Raw genomic sequence first — 14,150 nt, forward strand, 5'->3', positions numbered from 1 at the left:
TAAAATTGTTTAAAGGAAGATTTACATTCTTGGTCGATGTGGTAACTTTCCATGATGAGTATTAAAGTTAATGTAAATTGTGCGTTATATCAGGACAGGGAGTTTAACGTCTCCAGCAAACGGACTTATCTCGAACATGTGCTGCTCTTGAGAAATTGAAGCGGAAACTAATTTGATTTTTATCGCGCAAATCTTTATATACAGGCATTCTCGAATGTTCCAGCCTGTTTACTGTATTTCTACGCGAGGAAGGCGTAACATGGTTCCTTTTGTTTTGTGTGTGCTGTAGTTGCATCACTGCGTCATGTACCTACTCGTTTTTCATATGCGTTGGCGTTGAATCGGTGATCGCTATGAAATGTTCTTGCCGGGGATTTATTATAACCGGGCATTGCGGTTGCTACAACCTCCTTACGCCGTATCAGTATAATATTAGGCTTTTTCCTTCTTTAGTTCATAAGTTACTCTTTCAAAAAGGCTAAATGCAATTTTTTAAGCCAAACTATTTCAAAAATTCAAATACGTTTTTTTTTTGTCTTTAAAGAAGCAAATCTGGCAACCTTGGACAAGCTCATGAGAGTGGAACTTCGTTTTTAAAGATCATTCTAATAATATATAGTCATTATTGTAATGGAGAGAAAAAAAACGCGTGGTTATTTCGATGTGTACCGAAGAAAGAAGTCAAGGAAACGTTAGGTACATAAAAAAAAAACATTCGAAATAAACAGGGCAAAAAAAGAAAGTTGTTCGTCACGAGTTGCTGAACTGAAAGAGTAAATTAAAGATTGTCTCTTGCAATGTGATTTTATTATTTGTACTGAACTATGTAGCACAATATTACTTTCTGAGTATTTATTAGTACTTATTAATTTATTTGCGTCAGTTCTATAATTAAAATACAATCGACACTATTTTCATAAAAATGTTAATAAACTCATATTTATTGTGTGTTATTGTGCTCTTTTTTCTTTTTCTTATTAAACAACTAATTTTTAGCGCTATCCAGAAAAATATCAGTTTTACAAAAACATATTTGTTGATTAAAATGTTTCTGATAACGTGGAATTTCGACGGGTCCCGTTAGTAAAAAATATTTGTTTACAAAAAGTTGAAAATTAGGACAGAAAAGCAGAAATAAAGTGCTGCTTCTATTATAAGTGGATTAAAATTGAACGTTGATGAACTTTAAATAATGACAGAGAATCTGAATTTAAATATTTCAGAGGGGATTGAAGTTTCGGGTTGAGTCATAAAAATGCAAAGAAAATAGACCCAATATTTTGAGAACAACACAGACGAGCAGAACTAATGAGGTTTTACTGCATCCGACCAACAACCGTCGACAATTGCGCAAACAATTTAAAACGATTCTGATGTAGCCGACGGTATTGAGAAGTGTGGGGGGCTACAACCATGCTCACGACGGTGCCCGCCTTTTTAATTGTTTCTCTATCCGGTGGCAGGCCGGCCGACCGACCAGCGCGTGGATGCTGATGAAATAATGAAATAAATACCTAAAAGAAGAAGTTGTTTGCAATCAGGAAAAAAAAATGTCTATGCATCCGTTTTGTCTGAAGTGTTAAGGGCACGTTTTATTTAATGAAATATTGTCGTGCCAACTCTGCGGTTTTCTCAAGGGAACACGTCCCACCTTTAAGGGGTGGTGACGCTGTAAACTTGTTGTGTATGAAAAGTTGAAAAAGTAACCCTTGATGCTGATCGTCTGAAGTGCCTGTGATATGTTTGTATTGAATAATGAGTCACTGTTTATGAAGGCCCAAAGCTAACTCGAGGATAGGGGTTTATGAGGGTTATTTTAAGGTCGTTGGTTGGTGAGACATAGTGAGATTTAATCCTTACAGTTAAAATTGGACTTTGAGGATTTAAAGCTACACTTCAACGCAAATTCATTAATATTGGATTTGAAAATTATCTTTTGTAGTCAGTTGGGAAGCAGCTCCGTGATATTGTGTTGCACCGACGGAGGATAGTTCTTGAAAAGAAACTTTGCTAAGGGAAGTTCCGTTTTGTTTTTATGTACACTGAGAAAAAAATAAGAACTGTTTACAGGATTTTAAGCTAGATCAATTTTTTGGCTGTTGTAATTGTTTTATGGAAGGGTATAGATTGGAGCGCAGTCGAGCACAAACTATGGATATAAAAAAAATGAGTAGAAAAGACTAAGCATACATTTTCTGTAAGAAAGGAGCTGAACGGAAAGCCTGGGTTAAAAGTTTGACGAATAAGAGACGACAAAGAAAACAAGATAATCATAAATGCTGACGATAAGGACTTTTTACTAATGAGTCACCAACAATCAAGGCCCATGGGCCACTCGAGGATGGGGGTTCAACTCGATTTTTATTGAAATAAATGGTTCTTGGGGATGCTCCTTGTCTTCACAAGATTCTGGGACTGACTTTTACTTCTGATCTGAAATGGAACACATACATCAAATCTGTTGCCAATATCGCTGCGAAAATGATTGGATCACTCTACCGTTCCAGCAAGTATCTCATTGCCGATGCAATCCTCTATCGATATAAGAGCTAGGTACGCCCGTAAATGGAGTACTGTTTCCACGGTTGGAAAGCAGCTGCTCGGCGCGCCCTATCCAACGTTGATAAAGTTCAAAACCGGCTTCAAAACCTAGTAGATGATGCCATTTTCTCTTCCTTGCAACCTCTTTCCCACAGAAAAAAACTTTGCGTGATTGTCCATGCTCTATCGTTATTTTCCTAGCAAGTTCTCGACTGAACTCCAATCTATGGTTCTCTATGACAAGCTTTCACAAAAACACATGACTAGCTACAACCACTATAAACGATATTCCCCACTCTCTATTTGTGCCTAAATCTAAGTTTCTTTCCCTGAACTGCCTGCCTGTGTAGCACTGTTCCGTTGTCCTGCTTCCCATTCGATTACAAAGCAAACAAGTTCTTGTTGATCTGTCCCCATAAATAATCACATTCTAGCAAGTTACACCATTAACGATTACTACACTACAACCTTACATTCCTTAACCCTTATCCTCGACATGTGGTGACTCCCAAGTAAAAACAAAAATAGATGACGAAAGTCACCACAATAGAATTGGTAACAATGGCTTCTGCGAGCAGAAGATTTCTCAAAAGAAATTGATTATATTATATACTAGCAGTTAAGCCCGGCTTTGCTCGGGCCTTATGTGCTGTTCATAGCTTTATGTGCATATATATATATATATATATATATATATATATATATATATATATACATATATATATACACACATATATATATATATATGTATATAAAGTTTGACTCATGTCCAGGTATTGTTTTGGACTCAAATCAAGTTATTAAGTTAGATCCATGTCTAAGGAACCTATATCTAAAATTTCAAGTGTTTAGACAAAAAATTAACGGAGGAGTTTGGTAGAGTCTACAAAGTCAACTCTTCCAACTTTGACCTCTTGGCAGCCAATTTTTCGCCCAAAAACTGATTTAAAAGCTTGCTGCATGCCTAAATACGCTTTATGTAAATTTTCAAATGTCTAGACTCAAAATTGATTGAATAGTTTACTCGAAACCGTAAAGGTCAAGTCTTTTGAACTTTGACCACTTGGCAGCCAAATCTTCGGCCAAATACCGATTAACAAGCTTATCCACTTATGTAAAATTTTAAATGGCTAGACTAAAAATTGGCTGAGTAATTTAGTAGAGGTCGCAGAGGTCAATTTTTTAAAAACTTTGACCCCAATTTTTACCCCTTTAAATTTATTGTTTTGGGTTCAAATTGAATTAGAAAGTTTGTCCCTGTCCAACTAACCTGCATCTAAAATTTTCAAGTGTTTAGACCCAAAATTATCGGAGGAGTTTGGTAGAGTTTTCCAATGTGAAATCGTTGAATTTGACCGCTTTACAGCCGCATTTCTGGCCGAAAACCGATTAAAAAGATTTTCCAAAATCTCAATACCTTATGTCAAATCTCGAGTGTGTATACTGAAAATTGACAAAGTAGTTTTGTAGGGAAATGTAAACACACACACACACACACACAGACAATTTCACCTGTATAAATATATAGATTAGGCAATACTTCAATAATGATTAAGTCAGTGCTGTTTTTGATAAAGTTCACAATGCACGTCATCATAATCCAAATCTGCAAAACAGAATGGTTCCCAGATGTAAAGCTAATGCAAACGTCAAAAATCTTGGCAGGATACGCTGCTAGAAGCAGCGTATCCTGCCTTGAAAGAGTTCAAAATATACTTCATAGCTTAATGAGGAATGCTCTTTTCTCTTCCCTGCAACCTCTTTCCTACAGAAGAGACTTTGCGAGTCTGTATCTGCTTTATTGTTATTTTCATGGCAAGTGCTCAGCTGAGCTTCAATCTATGGTCCCCACCCCTCGGCAAACTTTTATGAAAAATACTCCTCTAGCCAAAACCACTATCAATAGTTTCCCACATTCTTTATCTGTGCCTAAACCTAAATGTAGATTCCATAAACAAAGCTTCTTTCTTTAGACTCCTAAGTAATCCAATTTACAAAATTTCCACTACTTATGTTTACTACGGTATAATCACATTGCCTAATGTATACCCATTAACCCTTATCCTCGAGTGGCCTCCGGTTCTTAATAAGTGGTGATTCCTGTGTAAAAAGAATAAATCTGACGGTAGAAAATGCAAACCAATGCCTAATGAACCGCCCTCTTAACTAAACACTTCATTAAATCTCCACACTAACGTACTGTACTTGCAATAACCCTTATCCCTGAGTGGCTTCCGGGCCTTGATAAGTGGTGACCAACGTGTAAAAAAAATTAAAAAAACAAGATGATGAATAACGTTATGTTTTTCGAGATGGCAGAAACAAAGGTTTTCAAATTAGTCTTTCCGTAGAAGTTTGCGAAGGAGGCATTGCTAATAATGCAAAGGGTTTTGATGACGAAGGTGTGAAATGTGATTTCGCTGCCGCTGTCTAGGCGTCACTCACTTCAGGTTAGAAGTAACGAAATAAGTAAATAATTACATCACAGAACATCTCTGATTCAAAATGCTGCTGTGAAACCTGACATAGTGTTATGGAATAAGTCAGAGAGAGTTGAAACCTTGGCTGAAGTGAGTGCTCCTAATGATGGAGGTCGAAACAGACCAACTATCCAGGTCTTATGTATGATATGTAAAGAAACTGGAATGTTAGAGAGATATCAATCATACCAGTTATTATAGTTATCAATCATACCAGTTATCATAGGTGCCACAGGGCTTATGAAGAAGGACCTGAAGTCCTACCTAGTGCAAAAGAGATCCAGCCAATTGCACTTAAGGAAACAACGAGGATACTAAAAAGAGCTCTCGGTTGGTTTCAATAAAAAGCAGGGTTATGTTGGCAGCTGGTTTGGCTGCCCCATACTCAGCGTTATAATCTTCAAAGGAAGAAATATTCCAAAATAAAATTTTCAATATAACTCTTAACGAACATCACATTGTTATTTTCTGCATAAAAAACTGCAGCATATAAATAATGAACTTCTTTTGTTATTGAAAATATAACAATTAGCGAAAAATGCAACGCAACGAGGTTATGTTTACACAATACTTGAAGACGACCATGTTGCAGTCAATAGGAAAGCAATGTTACGTATTTGCTGTGGCCGGTTGTTCAAAATGCCTTTGTCCAGTCTATATAATGTTTGCATGTACTTTTTCACTTGCACAAAGTACAGTAGAACCCCGGGATACAACATTAAAAATTAGTAACAAAACACAGTACAGTATATAATACACATGTATATAATCAAATAACATTATGAACAAAAATGTACGCGGGGCGAATACCTTAACCAGGGGCAGGAAAATATCGTATTCCACATCATAACATGTAAAAAAACGTATTTTAGAGTCATCGTATGCCGGGGTTCTACTGTATACACACACACATACTGACAGCAAAGTAAAAATTACCAAAATAAAATTTATTATTGTTTTTATTTCACTCCGACAATTAGTTTTCCTGTCACAACTTCACCGGAAATGAAGAAATCCTTTTTCCGAATGCTGAGTTATCTTTTCCAGATCTTTATTTCTAAATGTTCCACGTCTTGGACTCTACAGTTAATATTTTTTTTAATCAATGTTCACCCGAAACAAGGCACAGTGCCACTTTGAAGTAGGGGGCTATTGTTGGGGACATAAGTTATAGGGGCATTATGAAGGGAGATGACTAGCAAGTTCTTAACCTTCTCCCTTAAATTTTCCTTAGTTGGCCTGTAGATGCTTCCATTGGACCTCAGAGACAACTCCTATCGGCTCTAACCCAGTGCTTAGCTAACTCAGAACTCGTCTCCTCGACTTCCCTTTACAGGCTAAGTCTTAATTCTGATTTCTCCTGGTTTACGTGTCTCTGACATAAGCCAGAGTGGACACCCTTGTTTGTCACGTACGCTACATCGTTGTTTACTAAACCAAATTCCAAACTATCTTTGTTTATGCTTTTCTTCTATTCATAACATTTTTCTTTGAGTCAAAATTCCTCAGTTAAGTATTTAACAAATATTTTAACTACTATTCTTTTCTTTAAAAACAAATTTCTAAATATCTTTTTAACCTAAATAATTTAACAATTAATCATAATAATTATTCTGACCCTTGGAACTGCTCGCTACGACATAACACAGATACTACGCTCTGATATTAGCTGAAGTGTCACCACATAACAATATGTGATCTTCACTTTTATAAATTGACTTTTTGCTAAGTTATAATTGACCACGTTTTTACTCGGAATTGCAACAAAATGTCGACATGATTAATGTATAATCGAAGTTATTTTCCCTTTCAAAGTTTATTTTCAGTAATATATCTCAAATCGAAGTATTAACAAATTAACGTTGATTGTTGAAGCCAGAAAGCATTATAAATTACAACCTATTTTCTTTTAAAAACAAAAAAGAAACAACCAGAAAACCGCTTCCGTTAAACATTAAGAAACAAAGAAAGATTTTATTTTCGCTATTTTTAATATTTTTCTTGCCCTGACGATATGGACGGAAGAAATTCGTTATTCAATTGTGCGACGGTCACTTAACATATGCTAATGACTTTTGAACCACTTTTCAACTTTCATCATAGTTAAATGTCAAATTACACTCTTTGCGGATCGGCTTTTTTTTTTCGAAGTAAAACCTTCATTCAAATCACGTATTTGAACGAAAAGAACGCCAACATATATTTTCTTGAAATCTGAAACTTTCAATCAAAATAATCATGCTAAATTTTTTTTTTACTAAAAATAAAAAAAAAAATCACCAAAAAAAGGTCGGGTCAATGTCCGTGTTTATACAACGTTCGACACTTGTTCTTTGTGAAGTGACGCTCTCCATAAAACTTCGTATCCTAGCTTAACGTGGAACACGTATTTTATTACCAAAATTCAAGAGAGCTTTAGCTATCATTCTTCGTTATGATTTTTCGCTAGGAACAAAGTACAGAACCTGTTCAGATTCTACATTTTAGATATTTTATTGCGTTTTGATCCCAAACAAAACACAGTGCCACTTTGATATAGGGGGCTATTATCTGGAGCATAGTTTGTCATAAGTCTGAGTACTTACCAATCATCTCAGGGGTAGATTAATCTACCTGGTTTGAAGTAATTGATATAATTTTGTTGATAATGTGTACATTAATTGGTTAATTATTTTAATAACTTTACAAACATTTAAGGATGTTACTACTGTTGGTGAAGTTGATTTTATTGGTAGTAGTTTTTTTTTTTTTTATTAGTAACGCTTTTAGTATTTCAAGTTTTGTTTATTATTGGCCTGTTCAAGTATAGATGTGTTGTCAATTAAATTTTTTCCTAAATTGGGACAAGGGCAAGAATGTAGATTAGTCAAGTGATAAAATATAGCACTGTTTTCGGAGCGATGCATAGTTAATCTCTCCGAAAGAAGGGTTGGAAAGTACTCGGATTACAAAAAAATATAGCGATTACATCAGCCAGTTTCTGCCAGAATTAAAGACCGTTATTCGGAAGTTGGAAAGGAGCTTAACAGAATTAATATACAAAAACGTTTTTTTTTAATGAAATATATATATATATATATATATATATATATATATATATATATATATATATATTAGCTAGAAGATCCGGCGTTACTCGGGATGAAATAAGGATCAACGAATGTTTCACAATTCTAATACTTTTATTGTCATCAAAATTGGTGAAATTGCCATTTTTCAATCAAATTGATTGATTGCTTGCTCTAGTCAGGAACCCACCACGGTGCACTGGAAGGAAGCTTCACATCCCTCCTTAGAGAGACTTAGTCCACTATACATAGTAGTCTGCATTGCACTGTAAAATTTTTTATAAAATCATTTATATATAATGGCTGGAATTAAAGTTTAAAATGCAAAATTCAAGTATCATGCTTTGTGCTCTAAGCAGAAATATTCTTCCCGAACGCAACCCTGTCTTTTCAAAGAACCTATAGTTCTTCTATACGCCCAGCCCTTCTGATTGTGTGGTGACAAAACTTCTAAGATGTACTTCTGATATTACACTGTATAAGAGTGTTAGCTTTTGTCAAAATCAAATTGTTCTTTTTTATTTGAATGTTTTTCGATTAACAATTTTTTTATATCTATTGGAGCAATTCGATACAAAACCTCTATAAGAACACTTCCAGACACATAAGCAGATTTGTGTGAAATTTCCAAAATATCGAACCAATTATTTCGTAGTCTCTTGGGAACGAACACACACAGAGACCATATACTTTATGCATATATATATACATACATATATATATACATATATATATATATATATATATATATATATATATATATATATAGCGCTTTAAAAAATGATACACGGAAAATCCCTAGGAACCTCTTTCGCCAACAAACTCATCAGATGTTACTCGTTAGTGTAACACAATACGAAAATGAATTAAATTATCATGAAAGAGGAAATACGCAGAAAAAAACGAATGGGAATTTGTGTAAAATAATATATATACTCTCATATAACATGTATATTACATGTGGTGTAAATAAGATGGATGGGGTAGGGAAACGATTAGAATATATCATCGAGAAAATCCAATGATTTAATAATTCTTCTGTCGAAAAACTGAGGGCGTACGTTAAATAATCGAGACTGACTCCAAAATTTTTTAATGATTTTGAGAGTCAGCTCAGTGTAAGATTCTAAAACAAACTATTTTTTATGCATTAGCACAAGCTGGATTTTCGATTAGGTGTTAGACAATGGCAGATTTCAAAGTGAAGAGGTGCGGGAGCAACGTGGCTCGCCCAATCTAATTTCTGCTGAGATATTCTAGTTAATGCCTGTCTGCAAATTTAAGGAAGTTCGATCTACAAAGCCAGCAACGCACTGGCAATTGAATTCATAAATAACATTGCTTCGTGTGATGTAAGGCAAACTATCCTTCGTGACTAGGGCGAATGCAGATTTTACACCAAAAAAACGAACGTAAAACAACAGACAGAAAACAATTTGATACAGACTTAATGATCCGTCTGCCAAAACATTAACCAGCATCTTTAATCCAAGAAAGTTTTAAATAAACAGGACACTTGGACAGATCAAGACCTAAAGGAGAAATGTATTTTTCTACTTGATTATTAATAATATAGTAAATCAAATTATCCGAATAAGCATTATGAATGAAAATGTCTTCGACAGTATTCAATTTGTGTTCAAGTTTGTTAGAAGAACAGATTCTAAGGGCTTTATACACTAATGTCTGAATAAGCCCTTTTTTTCCTAGGAACAGATGTCTCTCCGATATCAATAGCAAAATTTTTGACGTGACTTATGTTGCCTAATCACTAACATTTTAACTGTTTATATTCAATGATTCGTATCGGTTCGAAAATATATAGACATAACAACCAGAAATAAATAATTCACTTTTATTCTCTAATTAGAAAAAATACATATTTGTAAAAATAAAAGATTAATAACAGCACTCCTTTCGTAAAATTTGCAACTTGAATGGTAAAAAATGGTTTAAAAGAAACGATAAACGAAATCAGCCGTGTAACTTGTCATTTCTTGTAGGATGTATGTTTAAGAATTGGTGCCCCTTTCATTGGAGATGAGACAGCTGTTGTGATGATGTTGAGATTCTCTGCGACAAAGTTGACCTTCTTCACCTCTGTCTTTGGAATCGGTGGCAGTACATGTTTGGCGTATGTAGACTTTCCGATTGGTGATTTATAATGAGGTAGGCTTGCCTCGATTCGATATGTCCACTGATTCTGGTCTGTCTGTAAGTAGACAATATGAACAATTAGAGACTTTATACTTTAAAGGAAAAGATTACATGTTTAACATGGATCAAACGTTTATGGATATCAATGTCAGGAGATAAGAACAAAAGATGATTATCGCAGGAGATGCCTATTGGTCTCAGTCTTAAAAAGGATAAAGCTTTAGGTAGTAGTAAAACAGTCAACAAAAAGAAAGGTTCACAATGTTGAAGTTCTTTGGGAAGAAACAGCTGGAATAGGAAACTGTATAACAATAAAGTATCAAAACGGTGAATTGGTGAAGACCTCTAGACCAATGACTCGATGAAGTTGAAACAAAAGAAAGCAGGAAATAAGTCAAACATTTTTTTTACAAAGGAATCACCATTTATCAAGGCCCAGAGGCCACTCGAGGATAAGGATTAAAGCGTGCACAGTGGTCAAAAGGACAATATCATAGTAATCGTTAGAAGTGTAAATTTGGTAAAATGGATTACTTAAGAGGAACAGCTCATCAAGAACTTGTTTACATTGGACTTGAAGATGGCCATATTGTAGTCATCTGGAAAGCAGGTAAACGGAAGACGGTGGTTGTGGTGGTGGTGACGACAACGATGATTATCATAATTTTTAATTAGCATAAATATCGGTTCTAGGCACATAGTCTTTCTTGTATAATCAGGGAAATCAGTTACCTAACCTGAACAGGCGATTTTCTATCATGGTTGCTTTGCACAAACAATACAAGTTCTTAACCGTCATCTGTAATATTTCGAAACATACATATTATTTACCTAAACTCTAGGAATATAAACCTATTCTTAACTTAATGCATTATATACACAGCACATATCTAATAGTTTTTTTATTATATATTTTATACACACAGCGCATATCTAATAGTGTTTTTATTATATATATTATACACACAGCACATATCTAATAGTTTTTTGTATATATATTATACACACAGAACATATCTAATAGTTTTTTATTATATATATTATACACACAGCGCATATCTAATAGTGTTTTTATTATATATATTATACACACAGCACATATCTAATAGTTTTTTTTAATATTCGAGTTACGATTTCTCAAGACCAAAAGTCACTCAAAGATAAAAGTTAACAAAACAGGAATGACTGCCTACGGAAAGATGAAGAAAATTATGCGAGTATTAATATTAATCAATGGTATGAACAACACTTTATTGCTTATAACGTGGTCAGTCACAAGTTTGTTGAGATTGTATATGAAAATAACTCACTTGTATGCAGCAGGGAATGCTATGCACATACATAAAGAAAGGAAATACTTTTTTCGTTGTGGTAGCAATACGACGCCTTGCTAAAAATGTCTTACAAGCACTAAAACTGGAGTTCATGCAAGCATAATCCATGTATAAAATGATAGCTTAGATAGAGATTTGCAACGTTTTTCTTTGAGAAAAATCGTTGAAGGCAAAAGACGTAATCAACCCACAAAATTTGAAAGTTGATTTTATATTCTATCAAGACAAGAAAAAGTATCCAGTTTAGCAACTCCCCAGGTGTGGCAGCAGTATGCCATTTTTGGACGTATCTGACTTTTATATGGATATAGGATTGGATAAGGAGCCAGGTACTTTCTAGAGCGATAGAATGGTCCAATGATTATTTCCATTAACCTTCACAACAGACTTGATGTAAGTTCTCCATTTCAGATCCGAAATGAAAGCCATAGCAGCGTATCAATAGATTAAGTTTTCTCAAAGACACAACCATACATTTTCATGAGAACAAAACAAGATACTTTGTATATATTTGTTAAGAATATTTGTTAAGAATATTCGTTAAAAATATTCGTTAAGAATATTCATAAAAATATTCGTTAAGAATATTCGTTAAGAATATTTGTTAAAAATATTCGTTAAGAATATTCGTTAAAAATATTCGTTAAGAATATTCGTTAAGAATATTCGTTAAGAATATTTGTTAAAAATATTCGTTAAAAATATTCATTAAAAATATTCGTTAAGAATATTTGTTAAAAATATTCGTTAAAAATATTCGTTAAAAATATTCGTTAAGAATATTCGTTAAAAATATTCGTTAAAGATATTCATTAAAAATATTCGTTAAGAGTATTCGTTAAAAATATTCGTTAAGAATATTCGTTAAAAATATTCGTTAAGAATATTCGTTAAAAATATTCGTTAAAAATATTCGTTAAGAATATTCGTTAAAAATATTCGTTAAGAATATTCGTTAAAAATATTTGTTAAGAATATTCGTTAAGAATATTCGTAAAAAATATTCGTTAAGAATATTCGTTAAAAATATTCGTTAAGAATATTCGTTAAAAATATTCGTTAAAAATATTCATAAAAAATATTCGTTAAGAATATTCGTTAAAAATATTCGTTAAGAATATTCGTTAAAAATATTCGTTAAGAATATTCGTTAAAAATAATCGTTTAAAATATTCGTTAAGAATATTCGTTAAAAATATTCGTTAAAAATATTCGTTAAGAATATTCGTTAAAAATATTCGTTAAGAATATTCGTTAAAAATATTCGTTAAGAATATTCGTTAAAAATAATCGTTTAAAATATTCGTTAAGAATATTCGTTAAAAATATTCGTTAAAAATATTCGTTAAGAATATTCGTTAAAAATATTTGTTAAGAATATTCGTTAAGAATATTCGTTAAAAATATTCGTTAAGAATATTCGTTAAAAATATTCGTTAAAAATATTTGTTAAAAATATTTGTTAAGAATATTCGTTAAAAATATTTGTTAAGAATATTCGTTAAGAATATTCGTTAAAAATATTTGTAAAGAATATTCGTTAAGAATATTCGTTAAAAATATTCGTTAAGAATATTCGTTAAAAATATTTGTTAAGAATATTCGTTAAGAATATTCGTTAAAAATATTCGTTAAGAATATTCGTTAAAAATATTTGTTAAGAATATTTGCTAAGAATATTCGTTAAGAATATTTGTTAAAAATATTCGTTAAAAATATTTGTTAAAAATATTTTTAAGAATATTCGTTAAGAATATTTGTTAAGAATATTCGTTAAGAATATTCGTTAAAAATATTCGTTAAGAATATTCGTTAAAAATATTTGTTAAGAATATTCGTTAAGAATATTCGTTAAAAATATTTGTTAAGAATATTCGTTAAGAATATTCGTTAAAAATATTTGTTAAGAATATTCGTTAAGAATATTCGTTAAAAATATTCGTTAAGAATATTCGTTAAAAATATTTGTTAAGAATATTCGTTAAGAATATTCGTTAAAAATATTCGTTAAGAATATTCGTTAAAAATATTTTTTAAGAATATTTGTTAAGAATATCCTCAAGAAAATACAATCTATGTTTTTGAATTTTTTAGATGAGGATTTCTTATTCGTATCATTTGGATCCTTTGGACTACTGTTCTCATGTTTCGGTTAATGTCACCTCTGTCCTTCTTCAGAGGTATCTTGTCGAACTGAAGATGCTTTCTTTTGAACTAAGGAATCTGCACGGAATTTCGAACGAAATCATTTATTTAATCTACGGTTAGTAGTATGCTCTCACTCCATCTGTCATGACTGTCCTAATCAATTCGGAATTGTATTTGTCTTTTAGTGTTTCCCCCATTGAAAATAGAACTTTAAACCTCCAGAAAATTTCAACTTTACAACTAAATTTTTACCAAGTATTTTATCCACTATGCCACTAGTCTATATAAATAATATGAAATATTAGGTTGACAAGAAAGTTCTTACGGAATTTTTAATTCTGATTTCAAATGACTTTCAAATAAGTTTTCCTTATAATACCTTTATTTTATATATCATTTTAACAAGAATTTTTCGCTCAATC

General features: G+C 32.5%; 1 protein-coding gene across 2 annotated transcripts in view; it reads right to left on the bottom strand.

Annotated features, from left to right (window-relative positions):
• Positions 1-9,928: 9,928 nt before the first annotated feature.
• LOC145247277 (cilia and flagella-associated protein 47-like) overlaps positions 9,929-14,150 on the bottom strand; it is a 215,467-nt gene continuing 211,245 nt past the window's right edge. For both annotated transcript variants that reach the window (XM_080108883.1, XM_080108882.1), the window contains exon 57: positions 9,929-10,301. In XM_080108883.1, coding sequence (XP_079965009.1) covers positions 10,080-10,301 — 222 coding nt within the window. In that variant the 3' untranslated portion in view covers positions 9,929-10,079. The remainder of the gene's footprint in view (positions 10,302-14,150) is intronic.

The sequence above is a fragment of the Euprymna scolopes genome, chromosome 25, assembly GCF_053919585.1.
Source record: "Euprymna scolopes isolate OS-2025 chromosome 25, ASM5391958v1, whole genome shotgun sequence".
NCBI classification, from domain to species: domain Eukaryota; kingdom Metazoa; phylum Mollusca; class Cephalopoda; order Sepiida; family Sepiolidae; genus Euprymna; species Euprymna scolopes.